This window comes from Giraffa tippelskirchi, chromosome 8 (genome assembly GCF_054371585.1).
Source record: "Giraffa tippelskirchi isolate mGirTip1 chromosome 8, T2T-mGirTip1v1.2.pri, whole genome shotgun sequence".
Classification (NCBI taxonomy): domain Eukaryota; kingdom Metazoa; phylum Chordata; class Mammalia; order Artiodactyla; family Giraffidae; genus Giraffa; species Giraffa tippelskirchi.
Genome location: NC_137282.1, coordinates 124,743,053 through 124,761,633, shown reverse-complemented (window position 1 = coordinate 124,761,633; position 18,581 = coordinate 124,743,053). Strand labels below are relative to the sequence as shown.

General features: G+C 53.8%; 1 protein-coding gene across 1 annotated transcript; it reads right to left on the bottom strand.

The window, feature by feature from the left end:
- Positions 1-203: 203 nt before the first annotated feature.
- Positions 204-18,284, bottom strand: LOC145519004 (uncharacterized). Its single transcript, XM_081524258.1, has 8 exons — positions 18,231-18,284; positions 18,122-18,177; positions 17,532-17,578; positions 6,812-6,915; positions 6,051-6,156; positions 5,659-5,948; positions 2,566-2,614; positions 204-2,018 (listed from the first exon to the last, which is right to left on the bottom strand). The coding sequence occupies exons 1-6, from the start codon at positions 18,282-18,284 to the stop codon at positions 5,869-5,871; spliced, it is 447 nt and encodes a 148-aa protein (XP_081380384.1). The 3' UTR covers positions 204-2,018; positions 2,566-2,614; positions 5,659-5,868.
- Between the last annotated feature and the right edge of the window lie 297 nt (positions 18,285-18,581).

Below are 18,581 nucleotides of genomic sequence, written 5' to 3'. Positions count from 1 at the left end.
CACCTGTTCCCCAGTAGTCTTTGCCGTGTCTCATGGCCCATACTGTGTCTCCCTCATGGGCCTGTGTCACGTGGGAACTCTCCGTTTGTGGGGTGATGTGCTTCCTGTAGACTTTCTTCTCTAGAATGGAGCCTGCATAGGGAAGGGCTGAGTCCATTTTAAAATAATTGAGATATAATTTATACACCATAAACCTACTCATATAAAGCATAAAATAGTTTATTGGATTAGTATATTCACAGATAAGTTCAATCATCACCCATCAGTTTTTTAAATTTGGCCATGCGGCATGTGGGGTCTCAGTCCCCTGACCGGGAACTAAACCTATGCCCCTTGTACTGTAAATGCAGTCTTAACCGCTGGATCACCAGGGAAGTCCCCCACATCAAGTCAATTTTATAACACCTCATAAAGCCCCATACCCTTCAGTTATTTCCTAACCCTCTACTCAGACCCCTCCCCTGCAAGTCACTAATCTAGTTTGTCTTTATAGATTTCCCTACTCTGGACATTTCATATAGACAAATCACAATATGTGGTATTTTGTGTTTGACTTGCCTCACTTAACACGGTGCTTTTAAGGTTCATCCATGTTGTAGCATGCAATAGTACTTCAGTCCTTTTTATGGCTGAATGTGATTCCATTCTATGGATACTACATTTTGTTTATCCATTCATTAGACATTTTTTTCCCCACCTTTTGGGTAGTGTGAGTAATGATGCTATAAATATTCATATACAAGTTTTTATGTGGACGTATGTTTTCATTTCTTTTATATACCTAGGAGTGAAACTGCTGGCTCACATGGTGACTATGTTTAGCTCTTTATGCTCGACTGCTTTCCAAAGTAGCTGTACCATTTCATGTTCCCAGAACAAATGTCTGAGGGTTTAGTCTCTCCACATCCTCACCAACACTTGTTATCAGATTTTTAGATGATAACTCTCCTAGTGGGTGTGACATGATATCTTACTGTGGTTTTGGTTTGCATTTCTTGATGACTAAGGATGTCAAGTGCCTTTTTATGTGTTTATTAGCGATTATACATCTTCCTTGGGAAAATTTCTATTCAGATCTTTTATCCACTTTTAAATTGGTTTGTCTCTTTTAATTAATGTGTTATAAGAGTTCTAAAAGAATGTTTGCTGTGCCAAGTCTTCCTTGCTGTGCATGGGTTTTGTCTAACTAGGGCAAGCAGGGGTTACTGTCTAGTTGCAGTGTGTGGGCTTCTCACTGTGGGGGCTTCTCTCGTTGCAGAGCACAGGCTCCAGGGTGCATGGGCTCAGCAGTCGTGGTGCACTGGCTCAGTTGTTCCAAGGCGCTGGGGTCCTCCCGGACCAGCAATTGAACCCACATCCCCCGCATTGGCAGGCAGACGCCTAACCACTGGCCCACCAGGGAAATCCTGTACGAGTTCTTTATTCTAGATACAGTCCTTTCTGGAGATCTGACTTGCAAATATTTCGCCCTATTCTAGTGCTTGTCTTCTCATCTTCTTGATAGTGTCTTCTGAAGCACACAAGTTTTACATTTTTCATGAAGTCCAATTAATTTTTTCTTTTGTTACTTGTGCTTTTGGTGTCACACCTAAGAATCCATTGTCAAATCTGACATTATGAAGATCTATCCCCAGGTTCCCTTCGGAGAATTTTATAGTTTTAGCTTTTATGTTTTGTTCTTTGTTCCATTTCACGTTACTGACGTTACTCAATGATGTTGGATAAGGGCCAAACTTCATTTTTCGCATATGGCTCTCCAGTTGTCCCACCATCATTTGTTGAAAATACTATTCTTTCCCCCCAGTGAATGGTCCTTTTACCCCTGTTGGAATCACTTGACCATGGACACATGATTTTACTTCTGGACTCTCAATTCTTTTCCATTGATCACATGTGTATCCTTAAGTCACACTGTTTCAGAGTTTGTTGCTTTTCTTCACTACGTTTCCTGGAATACAGTGGATCAAATATCTGTGGGATGTTCAAAGCCCAGCAATCAAATACCACCAGGAACACACCTGTAATAAAACATTTAGGCTTATTTAGTTTGCTGCAGCAAAGAAGAACATACCTACCAAAGATTCCCCAGAGTGTCTGGAAAGAAGAGTTCTGAGAGGAGCGTCTTAGGGGGTTTGGGTTGGTGCTCAGTGATTTGGAGAAGAAGCTGGGAAAGCATAGGCTAATCTGGGGCTGGCACTGCCTAGAAGGGAGGCTGTTTATGGCTGGGGTCTTAGTTTTTATCTGGGAGGTGGGAGAGTTAAAATAGGAAGACAGCTGTCCCTCTAAGAGGCTGGCCCCCATGACCTTTTCTGGGTGCTCCTTGATCATGGTCTTGGTTCTTTTGGGAACTTCTTGTCTAATGGTCAGTAGGGCTGTTTTTGACTTTCTGGAAGTAAACAAAGAGTCCCTGCTGAGGAAGAACTAGATAGCAGGCCAAGACCGACCCTGCCTATCCTATGACACCCACTCTGACGTTTGCTTTAGGGGCCAACCAAAGGACAAAATGTGGGGATAGCAGGAGGTACCCTCAGTGTGTGATGGCCAGAGCCTGGGCCACTGACTTACCGTGTTGCTTGGCCAGTTATTCTGCCTCCTTGGGCCTCAGTTTCCTTATCTGTGATATAAGGAGATCAGACGAGACAGTGCCTGGGCCACCTCCTAGTTCCTTACCCATGATCTAGTTGTATTCCTGGGCTATTTCAGAGAGAGGGAAATCTCTGCTGATAAACTTCCCTATTTCACCAGTGCCCCCACACGAGCACATGTGCATGCGTGCACACACACACACACACACACACACACACACACACACACACATATTCTGACTCATCTGGCCCCAAGTCCCTAATCCAGTCTTTTAGCTCAGCATCTCCCAGACATTTGGATTTGATACCCTGGCAAAATTTTCCAAAAACACCTATTTTGAGGATCCACATATGGTTGCCAATATTTTATTCTGTCAAATAGGACATTAAAAATCACAAGTACTACCACCTGTTGCAAGCCCTGTGTCATAAAAGAAAGAATAATAAAGGATAAATTAAAATATAGGATAATACTCTCAAATTGCCCACGTTCTCCTCATTCTTGGATGACAGAGAAAACTGATGGAATGAACAATTCTGGTCCTCATCTGGGTTTGGGAATGGCTGCTTTGTCTTATAATGGCTTTAGCTTTCATTAAAATGCAGATACTGTGGGAGAGCCATCCTCAATAGTCCATAAAGCAGTGATGGGTTCTAGGAAGGGGGTGGGAGGTTGGCAGGTGAAAGTGGGGCTGGGAAGTCCTCAGGTGGGCTTTGAACACCAGGTCTCTGGCAGGTCCAGTGACCTGAGAGGGAAGGACCAGCACCCATGTCCCCAGGCACATCTCAAAGGCCTCTCTAAATATGAGGCTGTAAATACTATCCTGGGAGAAGGGATTGGGAACTGGTTCTAATCAAATGAAAGCAGAACTAGACAGTCTCCTTGACCATGAAGCTGAGCACTCTTAATGCCTCCTCAGTTGCCACCTACTACTTCCAGTCATTTCCACCTCCAATGTTCGCCCAAAGCCTGTGAGAAATACTCTGTGCTCTGTGTGTGTGTGATTCCAGCAACTGCCGTGTTTTTTGTGGAAGACTGTAGGAAGTGGCGAGTAAATAGTCCACCCCCAGAACAGTGTTGTGCTACTTTTTTTTAACTCTTGTGTCACAGGATAATACATGGTACCCATGGGTTCACTCTGGACTGTGAGGAACTGCATCCAACGAGGGGATTCCTGCCATACCCCAGGTCCATTCTCCCAGCGCCAAATGTGCACTGTGCTACTGTTCCTTTAAAAAGTACACCCATGTTGTCAGAGGGGGCCAATCAGCAGGTGGGAGAGGAGCTACTTGGGGGCCTGACCACCAATCACAGCAGTAAAGAGCCTGTGGGAAGCCCCAAAAGTGACAGCCTCCTGAGGGAGCCTGGGCAAACCTGCTTAAAGGGAGAGTGTCCCAGATGGGTTGCTTGGGTGCTATCAAACTCCAGAGTCCCTGAACTGACCAATGCATTCTCAGAGTGACTGCTGTCCCCACCTTCTCACAAGATGATAATTTGCTGGGAAAGACGAGTGATTTATCTGTCTAATTGGGCTTTTATTTGCATTTTAAATCACGCTCTTTTGCTAAACTAATGGACCCCCTATTTATAGATGACTCCAACACAAAGTGACTACTAATTACTACAATTAATATCACGTTAAGGGCTTGCCAGCCAACTTCACAGCAACTTGTATCGCCTACTCATTTTCAATTAAGGCACATTGACAGGGAGAATACGTGGTTATTAAGAGCGGGCCCTGGGGTGTAATTACTGCTCACAAGGTCATTAAGTGACTCCCCTGCAGAGCTGGCACCTTGGAGCCTGGGGACTGGGGGCCTAGATCAGTGTCCCACCCAGGGCCTGGGAAGCCTCAGGGCCCCCAGGTCGCTGGCAGACGGGGGCCTGGCTCTGAGCTGTCTGGAGGTGGAGCAGCTGACATCTGATGGCTTAGGGCTGGGATGGGAGAGCCAGGCAAGGAGGCTGGAGGGGATGAGCTGCCCTCTCTTGAAGACAGCAGTTTGTGGCAGCCCCCAGGGAGCCGGCAGAACTACAGTCCTCCTGGTGCAGCCTTCAGCAAGTGTCTGTGAAAGCGTCCCTGGGGACAGGCAGGAAGTTGGCAGCTGGGCCGCAGGGGTGAGGGGAGGAGAGGCCAGGAAGAAGACAGCTGCCTAGCACTGTGTGGGGGCAGGCCAGGGAGCCTGGGAGGGTGTGTGAGCTCTGTGCCCCATATGCTGGGGAAGAGTCCCTTCTGACTATGAGGAGGTGAGGGAACGCCGTGGCAGAACAGGAAAAGGATTGGCAGGGGTGGGTGCCGGTGGCAGAAGAGTGGGCACCTCAAGGGGGTGCTCTGTAGCTGACTGTCCCCCAATTCCTCTCTACACAGCGGCCATGGCTGATCTGCCAGGGTTAAGGTACAGTGGGAAGGCTCTGGGGCCCGGTCTCCACTTTCCCAGGGGCTAAACCCAGGCCAAGCAACCTGTGCACTCAGGGCCAAGACCCATGGCTGGGCTGGGGACCTGCGACAGGAAGCCCTGGCGGGGGTATGCTGGAGTTGCCCGAGAGCCAACGCGGGCAGGCAGGGGTGGGGGGCTCGCCGCATTCAGCTTTCAGGGATTTATTCAAGGTTTAGCATTGACATGGTGGAGGATTTAGATCAGGGAAATCTGCAGACACTGCAGCTTGGAGAACTGGTTGTTAGATATTTACCAGCAAACTGCTGGTGGGGTGCCCTGGGCACTGGGGTGGTGCAAGGCCTTCTTCGAGTTACGTCCTCAGCACTCGGCCCCGTGTACATGTAGTGTACACAGCACTGCCCTGTGTGTTTCCTCAGCTGAGTTCAACGAGGCCCCGCTGCCCTGACAGACCCTCCCCAGGCTCTGTCCTTCTTGCCCGCTCCACCCCCGCTGCCTCGCTCCTGGGCACCCCTGCCCTTTCTAAATCGTCTCTCACAGCTTCCCATCCCTCCCCTGCTCGCCTCATCAGTGACAGAGTCGGTGGAGGGCAGGGAGGCGCGCAGGGGCCACGTCAGGATTAGGTTGGCCTGCACAGAAACGGTGCTGGCTTACATAAAAGAGGCATTTTTCCTCTCACCTTCATGTGGGCTGGTGGTCCTGGCCTGGGTCTGGGTGGTGCCGTGGCCGTCTGGCGCCAGTCTCACAACGTGCTTTCTGCCAAGTGGTCAGAGGTAGCAGCCGTGGCTTGTCTGCCTTCAGGCAGGGCAGGAGCACACTTGTCCGTTTGAGGAACTTCCTGACACCCAGGCCCGGCAATTGTCCCAGGGTGGCTGTGGGACATGGTGTGTCAGGATGATGGACGTTGGTGAGGAGGGCAAGGGCTCCTGACTACAGCTGCTGCTGGCTCACGCCCCACCATCGCTGCTGCTGGGGGATGCACAGAAGCGGCTCAGAATCCAGGAGTCTGGGGAGCCCAGACCGGCCACCAAGCCTCTCCCTGCTTCCAGGCCCGGGACTCAGCATTCCCACCTTGGAGCTGGGCGGCCTCTTCCAACAGCACAGGTATGCACAGCTGAGACGTGGCAGGGGCTGGCCGCACGGTCTCCAGGGCGCTCCCGTGGTGGGGCAGGGAGATCTGGAAAGAACCATGGGCCTTAGATGGAGAAACGGAGCGTGGGAGGGTGGCATGTGGCAAGGTCAGGGATGATATCAAGGGCATTTCAGACTGATGAGCAGCAGAGGTCATAGAGGGGTAGGGGGTGTCTGGAGCGAGGCTGGCAGTTAGGTGGGACCAGAAGCGCGGCGGGGGGCGGGAGCTGGGTGGACCAGGGAGGTTAGGGAGCCCACGTGAAGGCTCAGAGTTGCAAGAGCACCTGTTTTGTGTCAAGCATTTTGCTTAGAGTTGGAAATGCTCAGTCGTGTTTTTACCCCTCACGGAGCTCCTCTGAGAGACGTGCTCTCCGCATTTCACAGTGGAGGCTAGCGAGGCCCTGAGGGGTTAGGAAGAGCTGCCAAACCGGGGGTGCAGGGGCTGCCGCTTACCCACTGCCAAGAAGTCTTGGGCTCAAGGGCAGGGAAGTATCGGGAGGGCTATGGAGAGCCCAGAGGGCTGGCCTTAGCCCTGGGAGTTGCGTCCCAGCCCGTCCTCACGCACTCAGGCACCACCCTTCAGCTGCCGCCCCCACCTCCTGTTAACTGTGGGCAGGCTCCCTGGGGCTCCCACTGCCCTTTGGCCTCCCCCAACCGCCAGCAGGTAAAACCTGTGCCCCCCGTGTACCTCCTCCTCTCACCTCCTGGCTCAACTCAGGGTTCGGAAAGCTGTCAGAAGTGTAGGCTGCCAGGGCTGCGCCTCCATCCCTGGGTCCTGTCCTGTGCTCCTTGGAGTGGTCTAGAACTGGGAGGGGTGTGGGTGGGGAACAGGATGTCGCTGCCCACCAGTGGGGAGAGAGCATACAGTAGACACTAAATTAATGCTAATCAATGCTCTTCCCCATCAAAACACAAAGAGCTTTGTGAGAATTTCTGGTTATTCATAAAAATCTGTGAATATCTTCTTTTATGAGAGTTTAAGCAAATGAAAGATTAATTTTTCCCCAAATTTCATGCGCTAGTGAAGCTGAATATGTTTAGATATGTGGTTTTGAGGTCCAAAGAGAGATTTTGAGTGTCATGCTGGAGCAGACCCAAGTGCCTGTGCTTTGGAAGGGAGGAGATGGTGTAGGTCACCTCTTCCCGGGCTGGGTGTGGTGGTCACACCCCCTGCCAAGTCCACTTGGCCTCTCCCACTTGCTGATTCTGCTCCACCAGAAAGTGGCCCACATCCACTCCACCCCTGGGTCCTTCCTCTTCCCTTGATCTGGGATCCTGACCTCACTCTGGTCCTCTCTGCCTCTGGCTCCTGGGCCTGCCTCATGGCATTGTCTTGGCCAAACCCTCATGTCCATCAAGTCCTTCCTCTTCCCTTGATCTGGGATCCTGACCTCACTCTGGTCCTCTCTGCCTCTGGCTCCTGGGCCTGCCTCATGGCATTGTCTTGGCCAAACCCTCATGTCCATCAAGTCAGCTCATCAGCACCTGTCCTGCCAGGCCCCTCCCCCTGAGCAGCTGGGCACTGCTGAGACCAACCACATGTCCCAACAGGTCAGGCGTGCTCCTAGTTAAGCCTCTAGCTAGCACCTAGGCAGAGTCTAGATAGTGCCCTCTGGTCCTCAGAGCCTTCCCACTTTACAGATGAATGAGCAGCAGAGGAGAGGACCCTGACCTCCCTTCCACGTCGCCCCCTTCACCCTCTCCTTCCTGAGGCTTCGCCTTCCCAGCAGGAGTACAACCCTCGCTCCTGTGAGGACCTTAGACACAGGGGCCATGCTGGGGCCTGGCTGTCGTCCTCCCGGGGACCCTGCAGCAGCTGAGGGATGCTCCCTGTTTCCTCTGCCCAGACTGCTCCCAACCCCACCCCCACCCCACACCCCACGCGGCCCCCTCCTCCTCAAGGGCCAGGGAGGCTCTGACCCCAGGAAGAGCGGCTGTCTGCCTCCTCTGCCTGGCCCTGCTGTGCTTTGGTTTAGCTCTTTCGATGCACACGTAGCCGTCAGACATAACAACAGCTTACAGTGGATAGTGCTGGTATTCGTGGCCTCCAGGGAGAAAATTTCACGCCAGCACCCGAAAGACATGGGTCTCTGTCACTCAGAGCTTTGTGTAACAAAGTTTTATGGAAAATGATAGAGAAAGCCGTCAGCAAAAGGCACTGGAAGCGGGTAGGAGAGTACCCACCCTCACAAGTTTAAGCAGGGCCTTTAGACTTCTCAACTGGCTGCTGCGAAAGAAATACCTCAAGGTTGGAAGAGCTCCCCCAGACCCTTTCCCAAGGCATAAATCCTAAGATAACGTCAGCACAGGTGAGCCAGAGAGAACAGGTTCTGGGCACCGTCTCTGGGCTGGATATACTGTTGCTGTATTAGGGGTACATGTCTCGAGAAACAAGTTCCCAGGCAAGATATGTTACAATTACAACCATTAACATAGTAAGACATTGTCTCCCTGTGCAATTATCAGCTCCGGACCTAAAGCAAGGTCAGTTCTCGGGCAAGATACATTGTTGTATAAGGGCTTAAGGAAAGCATGAGCAAGAATGTTCACCTCCTCCTTCAAGGGACCTGGGCTCCCTGCCTAAGTTGGTTCTCTCAATAATATTCGTTTTGTCCCTGATCCTCCCAGCTGGACCCTCAGGTCTAGGCAGATAGGGGCTTGCCTGTCTTATTCATAGATGGGTCCTTGAATGTGACCCATATGTTCAGAGAATGAATATGAGAAAATGTTTCCTATCATTGTTTATACCAGTGAGGAACCTAAAGCAGCTCGCCCCCTCCCCGGCTTCGGCCCTGGGCACCCCGTTTTCCGTCCTGGGCTCCTTTTCTGTCTCCATCTATGTTTGGCCCGAGAGGTCCTTGTCTCTCCTGGTTCACTTCAGCCCATGGAGCCCATCGTCTGTCGTGGGGCAGCTGTGTCCCCTCCTTCCCACATTTGCGCTCATGGGCTGGGTTCTTAACAAGCCCCTCAGGCTTGTTCCAGAGGAAAGGGGGCTGCCCGCTGGCAAACGTGCTCTCGAGCCTGGGCAGCAGGGACGTCTCAGGACAGGCTCTGCCCAGCGGCAGTGCTCAGCTTCACTTTGCCGTCTGTTGACTAATCCCACTCCTTCCTCCCCTCTTGGCATCTGAGTCATTGGGACTGGACTTCACAGGCTCTACCCCCGCAAACCTTGCAAAGAGCCAAAGGCCCCTCATTTTCTGGAAGACAGAACTTGCTGGGCAGACTCACAGTAGTGCCACTCAGGATGGACCCCAGATCACCGCCTCCACCTGGCTCTAAGGGAGCTTAGTGGTGGGAATTTGCTGGAGTCCCCCTGAGGGTTAAGTCACAGCATGGGAAGCTCCTTTGCCTCCCCAACCAGAGTGAGTGTGTCTGTGATGAGTCAGAGCTGTGGCAGGTGGGATCTCCTGCAAAGCCCACTTCAGGGCCCCAGGCCTCCAGAGACAGGTGGGAGCCGCTCGCTCTCTACAAATCCCCTGATCAACCAAGAGGCCCAAAGAGGCTGCTGTTCCCCTCCCCACCTGCTGCCCCTCACTACCCTCAAAGCCTCTCCACCAGAGTTTCCCCACATGGAGCCAGGAGCCAGAAGGCCATGTGGACCGACCAAGTTTGGGATGGGAGCAGGCAGGGCGAGCCGAGGGGGACCTCCTGGATGTCCAGGCCCACCGTCAGGGCTGAAAGGTGGCCAGAGGAAGCAAAGACTGCTTTTCACACCTCCTTCTTCCTCCTCCTGTTGCCTGGCTGCCAGCGACACAGTGCTTTTGTGCCTGGAGACAGCCTCGCACTAGGCGGGTGCCAGGAGGGCCGCAGGGCCCAGGCCGGAACGCTGCCAGGCTCTGGGACCGGATGCCCGTCCCTCTCGTCTCGCTCTTGGCATGCTTGCCCCCAGCCTTCTCCACCAGACACGGCCTTTCCCGCTTCAGGAAAGGGGGGCCGCTCCCCCCGTGTCCCCTCCCACGCTGAGGGCCAGCTCCCCAAGCAGCCATGTTCCTGGGCGGGCAACCACCTGCAAGTCCTATGGGCCCCCTCCTCACTCTAAGCCTGAGGGCTCTGTCTCCGGAGTCCCTCTCCTTCCCCTCAGTTCCCTGAGCTCAGGCCTCTGTCACCCCTGCCTTTCTAACATCAGTTGTCTGTCCTTTGCCCCCCAGCCTGGCTGGAGCCCCCTGCAGGTCTAGGGCTCTTCTCCAGCCCACACTGAACCCCACCTCTGCCCCAGGGCCCCTGGTCTGGCCCGGCCTCCTCTCCAGCTGAATTCCTTCGGGTTTCTTGGCTGTGTCCTTTGCCACCCTCACTTGCTCCTGTCCATCTTGAGATCTTAGCTCGGGCACCTCTGCCTCCTGGAAGCTCTCCCTGCCCTTCGCCCTCCACACTGGGCTTTCCAGGGCCCGGGCTGCCCCGCCCTGCACCTCACTGCATCACGCCGCCTGCTCCATGCTGGCAGAGGCCACATCCATCTTGCTTTCTGCCAGTCAACACTTTAGGGGCCAGTGGGAAAGCTGGTGAAGCCACGATCCTGCCCTCAATGTGAGGACCCATGTGAGATGGAGGATGAGAGGGAGGCAGCTATGCCAGGGCACAGCTGGCTGGGGTGCTAGCCTGCACCCCAAGGCCCTACCTCAGTGACAGAACAGAACAGAAGGATGTCTCATGAGCGGATTCCAGCTGATGAGCTGTAAACTGAAGGCACTAGACCTAAAAGGGCCCAGTCTGCCCATCAGGCCTTTTGTCCCTCTGCTCTGGGCCTGGTACCTAGAGGAGCATCAGCATCTTGTAACCATGAGGATGGAGGTGACCCACAAAAGTTGGCAGAAAGATGGACAACATCCTGATGGCCTGGGCCCCAAGCCTGCCAGTGTCCACACTTCCTCTCCCAGTGGACACAGGGGCTGTGCCTGGGCCACTGGCCAAGAGCCTTGGGGAGACTCCTCTGCCCCTCTCAATGTCCTGGCTGCCCACTGGGGCCCGAAGTCACCTCTTCTCCCCGTCACTGTGCCATCCCCTCCACAGGAGACCCCACTCCAGGCTTGCTCCTGGGCTGAGTGCCCAGTTGGAGAACTCCCAGGCTCTTATAGCCTTTTATAATTTTATGCTTTAACCCTCCATCCGAGCTGAGGTTTCCCTGGTCCTGCTAGCCCCTGGAGGAGGGAGTTGATATGTGATCTGATCTCCAACTCTGGTGCATCTGGCTCCCCTGCCTATTGGGGTCGTGGCTGTGAGAAACCCCCATTACTTGTCCCCCTACCCCTGGGGGTTCACTAGGAGGCCCTGAGAAGGTATTTCATTGACCCAACCCCTGCAGATTACCTGGACATTGAGGCTGGGCCTGGGGAGGGGCAGTCAGGCCCACCTCTCTGACCCAAGACCCAGATGGGCATGTTTGGCATGCCCGCTATGGACCCGGGGCCCGGGGCCCGGGACGGTCTTGCAAGACTCGGGACTCGCAGCCCACAGCCATTTGTGGGCCCGGCCAGTATCAGCACTTCACTCTGTTCCTCAACACTAACAACCATGTAAATGTCTTGAAAAGCGCCAGGGATGCTGGCGGCCACGGCGGTCTCTTGGAGGTAGAAGGACCACGTCCCTGATGACCTTGGCTGATGGGGCAGAGCCGTCACTTGTCACCAACACAAGGAAAACGAAATTTCTTTATTTGGTCTACAGCTTTAAAAAAAACCTGGGCAAACGCCCAATCTGACAGTTTAGTCCCTTTCAACGTCAGAGAGTCTCCCAGGCCCAGATGCGGCTTCTCTGTCCCCAGGGAGGGGCTCTTTGCTTTCCTGGGTGCAGGCTTGTGGCTCCTCCTGGCCATCTGAGCCAACTGTAGCCTCCACGTGGTCCAGCCCACCATCCATGCTGGAGCAACCCCTGCCTGAGCACCTCTACAGCCAAACAGCTTCTGGGTCCTGCCTATCGCACATACAGACCAGGGCAGATCAAGAAAACAGACTCAGTGACCCCCTCAGCCTGCAGGAGAGATGGCCCAGGGGCAGGGCTGTGCCCAGGTGACCACGGGGCTGCCCGCCTTTGCTTTTGGCTTCTTCAGCTGGTAACGTGCACCCTGCTCTGGGGCTGAGCCCTGGAGAGGGCCTTTTCTCTCCCTCCTTCTCTTTCCCAGAGTGCCCTGGGCAGGCAGTGTTGGCTTTGCACCTTTCCTTTACTGCCTGGACCTCACTTAAGTAAAAATTCCATAGTCCAGCTCATTGGACCTGGCCCTCCGCATACTACTGAGGGTGATTAAGGAGGTTAGACACTCTTCTTTCAGATTCCAAACCCAGTGTGTTAACTCCTGGAAAGATGGCTTATGCACTGCTCAGAACCAGAAGCTAGTGATTACTTCCTTGGCTTCTTTCACTGTTCCTGGGACAAATCAGAACAGGAAAAAGTGGAACACTCCCACATTTCATCCTTAGCTGCAGTGTTGGTCCATCCCTCTATCTGAGTTTTACTCCTGGATTTGCTCCTTGGCTCCTACGTGGGTTTTTTTTTTTGCATGAAAACTGGCTAGTTCACCACAGTAGCTGATATCCCCCTAGTCCCATAAGACCCCAAAGCCCCATTCTGCTCCAAAACCACGCTCATCCCAGTTCTTGTATATATTTTTTTCCCCAAGAAGTTGAGGCTAGCAGGATGCAAGTTCTCTGTAGAGGCCAAAGCATCTCTGGCCATCCAGACCAAGTTCAAGGCCAGGCCATGATCCGGAGGAGCCTGGCTCCATGGACTTCACCTGACACAGAGCCCTGCCATCCGTTCCTCTCCACCCCTCCAAGCTGTTCATCCAGGGGCAGGGCTTTCATCCCCTTCCTGACTCTACCGTGCTCTCTGCCAACAGGGGGCCCAGAGATGCCACTGTCGCTCCTGCGCTTTCCCCCATCAGGATCCCAGGTGCTGCAGACAAGTTTCTGCTGTGGCAGCCCTTTGGGGCTAACTGGCAGCCCTCCATCCCCTTGGCTTTAATTACTCTAACTTCCTCAGCATACATATCCTCAGAAACCAGAACCGCAGTGATGTAAACCTCAGAATTTCTAATAACTGATCCTTACAAAATGGCATTTCCCCAAACCTTGGCAACCAGATACCCCAACTTGGATTTCATTACCCCTCACTTATGAGCCAGACTACCAGGCAGGATCAATCCCCAAGGGGGTCCCCTCATTTGAAGGCCTTCCATGTGGACATTCCTGCTGAAAAATCCCCTCCCCCTAGACCATCCATGGAGGGTTGCTTGAGACCCTTTACTAGGTCTTCTCTGATCGATGGGGGTCCAGGGGTTGCCAGGGAGGCTCGGAAACGGATACACAGACCTGCCGTGGCTCCACTGGTCTCAGGTGGTGTGTGCCAGTTCCCACCATCTGGGACAGTGGTCCTCCTTCCTGTGCCGCTACCACCGGGTGACTTTGGCCCCCTGACTTCCTGCCACCTGTGAATTCACAGTGTCCAGAATGAACTAGATAGATCTCAGCTGATCTTAAGGAGAAAAGAAAATCCTAACATGTAGGAAAGTGAAGACAGAGCCTGGAACTCCAGGGAACACGAGAAGGAGGTGGGGCGGTGCTTTCCCAGCCACTGACCTTCCTGCTGGTCAGGGACACGCTCCATGATCATCGTTTCTGAGATTTCTCAGACATCTTATGTCGTTGCTGCCCCACTGTTGTTAGCAGAGAGGCATTTGAAATGGACTTGTTGAGACTTCCCTGGCGGTGCAGTGGCTGGGACTCTGCATTCCCGATGCAGGGGGCCTGGGTTTGATCCCTGATCTGGAAGTTGGATCCCACATAGTACAACTAAGAGTTCCTGTGCCGCAACTAAAGATCCCACGGGCCACAACTAGGACCCAGGCAGTCAAACATCTGTTGATACTGTTTGTAAAAATAGAAAATAGATCTGTTGCCTTCCATGCTTGACTGGAGGTGACGAGGAAGCAGGGAGCTGGAGCACCCATGGGTGGCCACTAGCAACGGCAGGGAGAGGAGCCTCAGAAGGTAGGGTAGGTGGTTGCAGCTGTGAAGGGAAGAGGGGGCCACACCAAGACCCTGAGGCCCAGGCAAGACAGGGACCCCCAGGGATTAGACACAAGATCAGGAAGCAAGTTGGGGCTTAATTGGCAAGAGCCCCGTTACAAACACAGGGGTCAGGGAAGTAGGGTGGGGAGTTGAAGGTGACACGGGGAAGGAAGTAGGTTTGGAGGGTGCTGGGTCCACAGGGAGGAGATGCCCAGTGGGCACCTTGCTCTGTGGGGACAGTGGTGTGGGAGGCCCCAGAAGCTCATCAGATAAGATGCCCGAGGGAAGAGGGTGGAGCACAAAGCCAGGCTCATCCTCCACCCCCTACGCTCAGATGCCAAACCCCAGAGGTTCCTCCAAGATTCAGAGTCCTGAGTGTTCTTTGGTGACACTCTGGGAAGCTTACAGACCTTCCATTAAGGGTGAGGGGTTCAGGCAAGGCCAGACAGACCAAGAAGACACAGATGAGGAGAGTGGCAGTCTGCCACCCCTACCCCTGCTCTTCATATAGTTTTGTCCAGCAGACACATTTGTATGAACCATGCTCCAGCCCCAAATATCCCCATCTAGACTGGTATTCAGCTTGAGCTTCCGCTTTCCAAACTCAGATGTTGTCTCTCTTAGAAGATTGGAACTCCCTAGCCAGTATAGAAAGGGGGAAGGAACCCCTCAGAAGAGAGGAAAAAGGCATCATCAACCTATTCTAGAACCTACCTTCAGTTAAGTTCTCGAGTCCCTCTCTGAGCTTCCCTGCCCCATCCCTGCCTCCGCTGATACTCCCTGAACTTTAAGGGGCCCCAGGGGCCTTAAAGGAGGAAATCTCAAGGAACCTTCTCTTCCTTCGGCTTCTCATTGTGCTGGCCAGGCTGGGGGCTCAGGTACAGCACAGACAGTGTAGCCAGCTGGAGAAGAGAGCGGGACTGGCTCCGCATGCTAAGGCTGGAAGAGGCCCCGGGTAAAGCCTCCATCCGGGACACCCACAAGCCGGGGGCGGGGCGGGGTGTGGCCGTGAGACAGTCCGGCCCTTCCTGGGCGCAGCAGCAGGTCCTCCCCTCTGCCAGCTGTGGGACTGGCTGGTGTCTCCTAAGGACGGGGACACTCCACAGGCTGGCTGCTCCCAGGGCCGCCCCCTCCGCCAGGCGGCCTGGGATGGGGGCACACTCCTTCCCCGCCCTCAGAGAGCCCCCGAGACTGTTGGATCCCATACCTGAGCAGGTTCCTCTCCCAGAGTCCAGGCTCAAATGAAGCTGGAATTGCATTCCATTCCACAAATCTCTCAGCATGCCATCTGTCAGCCAACGCTGGCTGGCCCTGGCCCAGAACACGCTCTCTACCAGCACCTGGCAGCCCCCTCCCTGGCTGGGCCAGCTCCCCTGGATTGTGTGCTGGATTAAGAGTCAGGGAGCGTTGATCTGACCCCCGTCCCACCCAAGACCTGCGTCTGTCCCCCTGTTGTCACCCACCCATTCATCCATTCAACAAATACTCATTGAGCCCCCGTCGGGGTCAGGCCCCATTCTAGAAGCTGAGGGTATGGCTGCAGCCAAGAATGACCAGACCCTGCCTGCCTGGAGTGTAGCTCTCTCCAGGGAGGAGAGACAGACAACCAACAAGCAAACAGAGATGGACAAGATAAATCCAGATAAGGATAAGTGCTATGAGGAAAACAGGACCAGCAGGGTGACAAGGATGGCCTTGCGGGGAGGAAGGCCGGTGGAGCCGGGGGGCATCAGAGAGGATCTTCCTGAGGGGGATAGCTAAGGGGAGTCGGAGGGATGAGTACCCCTCTTGTTCAGTTCAATTCAGCCTGTATTCGCTGGGCACCCTGTGCGCCCTGGGGCTGTGCCCTGTTTCATGTCGTCCTGGAGGTTTGGCTGTGGACCTCAGCTCTGGGCCCTGGGAGGGACCTTATTCCTTTCCCTCCCTGTACCCCAGACCCTATCATATCACTACCCTTCACAGCCCCAGCTCTGAGCTGACCTGGCTGGGAGAGGACTAAGTAAGTGCCCCCGACATCCCATACACAAAGTAGCAGTTCCCAAGCCCAGTCCGCCCACTCAGACAATGTCTGGCTTAGAAAACCCTGGCATCTGTCCCTTCAGACCAGTTCTTGAGTCTACTTCCTCCCCAAGTAGGCATTCCCTTTTTGGTCCCCTTGCCCTCTGCCTCACCCCATCTTCAGGTCATCTGAACCTCTCCTACATTCCCTGGGTCCCGAGAGGGTCCTGAGCAGCAGGTCTAGCTTCTTCATTGCCCTTGGAGAACCCCTTTCCCACCCCGCACTGAGACGTCATCAGTTGTTGGAGCCAATGTCATTGTACCTCCAGCTAGCGCCCAGGTGGACCCAGCACCATTTAGTGCCGAGTTATCAGCACCCCTACACACAGGCAAGCAAGCACACAGGCCAACTTCCCTCAAAATTCTTTATCCCCCAGGGTGAGGGGTGAAGGGCTTTAAAAGAAATACAGGGTCAGGCCTCCCCTCAAGGAGTTTATTATCTTGCTAGATAAAAGAATGCCCAAGGAACTCTTAAAAGATTAAAACAGAGCTGAGACATCAGTGGAGTATAATGAAGTACTAAATGAAATAAGAGATGCAGACAATAAAAGCCGTCTGCAGTCAGCGGACTGAGGGATGGTGATGAGCTGGAATGGAGCAGGAAATCTTCCTGGAGGAGAAGGGCCCCAGGCAGGCTGGAGGCAGAGTGATGAAGTGAGGGGCGGGGTGGGACGCAGTTGGCATCTAGATACCGAAAAAATCAAGAAAGCCAAACCCAAACAAAAAAAACCACCACATTCTTTAGACACACTACAGAATGAGTCCTGGGGCTGGGACAGAGATGCACCCTTTTCTTTGGAGGGCTGTTTCCTTGTTGCTTTTCTGAAGCCATGTGGAGGATGGGCTGAGAGTTGGGCCCAAGCAGCCCTCCACTTTTTGTGCCCAAGAGGACACACCCGCTGAGGGCCAAACTCTGGAGAGAGTCAGCTTGCGGGAGACGAAGAAGCAGGTGGGGAAAGCCTATAGGGGAAAGCAGGCGGGGAGGGACTGCGGTCATTTGGCTTTGAGGTTGTGCAGGGTGGGGAGAGGCAGGCCACGTGGCGCTGGGCCACCTCCATGCCCGAGGAAGAGGCTGACCGTGGACTCTGTCATGGGCTCAGGCGGAGGGGTAGGGAAGGCAGGAGCAGGGGCCACCGCCAAAGACAAGCCCTCCAAAGGAGCTGCGAGGCCGAGGCCACCCTGCCCTGGGCAGCACACGTGCGTGCGGCTGCCCCAGAGCCATTTCCATCAGCTCGCTGACCACTGGCTTGTGTGTGAGCCACCACATCCCAGACTCCCTTCTCTGCTCCCAGGGCTCGGAACACCCATCCTCCCGAGCCACTTCATGTCCACAGAGCGTCTCACCCTGACGTGAACCTCATACCTCTTCTCTCTCCATAGGTTAGGGTCTTCTCCTGCTGCCTCTCTCTGCTTCATCCTGTCTCCTCAGCCCCTTCATTCACTTGCCCCTGAATTCTAGAACCTTCCAGCTCTAGATCAATCCACGCACGGCAAGTGCTCACCGCCGCCCCTCTGACCGGGTTATTTACTCCAAGCCGGATTCACCATCTCATCCTCCCCCTTCTCCTCTAGGCTGGCTCAATTCACTTTCAACACCAGCTTCCCCAGCCCACCATCTTCCTGTTCAAGTCCTCTAACAGAGGGCACAAGACATGGCAGGGCTTCTGAGCCTGAACGCATGGGTTGAATGAATGGTTCTAAGATGCTAGTGGTGAGACTCAAATGCAATCAGGGTAGTTTTTCAACTAAAATAGAGCAAATGTCAATCGGCATCAACCTGTATGAGATTCTAACTGGTACCTACCCCGTGACAGGCAGCGATCAGGAGGGAATGTAAAGAGATTTGAAGAAAATCGGGGCAACGAAGAAATGTGCCCACGTAATCTGACAACTGACAGGCCCGGGAAGTGGCAGAAAAGGACAGACAAAGCATGTAACTGTTTCTACACGCACCTCACAAGTGGAGAAATAGGACGGTGCAGAAAAAGGATGGTGCAGCCTTCCCCAAACTGGGTGGAAGAGACCAGGAGGAAGCTGACCCATGGCCACGGCACTGACTGACCAGAAATTCGACAGGATGCAGGAAGATAGGAGCTGCACCCCCGGGCTGGTTCATCGGCCCACCCTACAGTACACGGGCAAGCCACCAGTTGTGACGGAGCTGCAATGAATGCAATAACTAAATCTCCTTTCACTAATTGCCCTGAGGTGTCCCCAGAGCTTTCTAGAACTTTCTCTCTTCCAGTTGCACCATTTTCTGGATGATGGATTGGTTCCATGTGTTCTCATCAGTCAGTTGCCATTTCACTACTTAAGATAAAACTCCCCTCTGTTGGCTCCAACTGCTGATTTCTCTTCAGGACGAAACACTGAAGTGAGGCTCACTTGGTTAAGACGAATGCCTCCCCCGACC

Coding starts and splice junctions, on each gene's coding strand:
- LOC145519004 (XM_081524258.1), bottom strand. CDS start 18,284: ATGAACCAGCCCGGGGGTGCAGCTCCTATCTTCCTGCATCCTGTCGAA. Junction 17,579..18,121: donor CCTATTTCTCCACTTGTGAG/GTGCGTGTAGAA, acceptor GACAGGATGAAG/CAGAGAGAGGCAGCAGGAGA. Junction 6,157..6,811: donor ACCCTGAGTTGAGCCAGGAG/GTGAGAGGAGGA, acceptor GGTTCTTTCCAG/ATCTCCCTGCCCCACCACGG.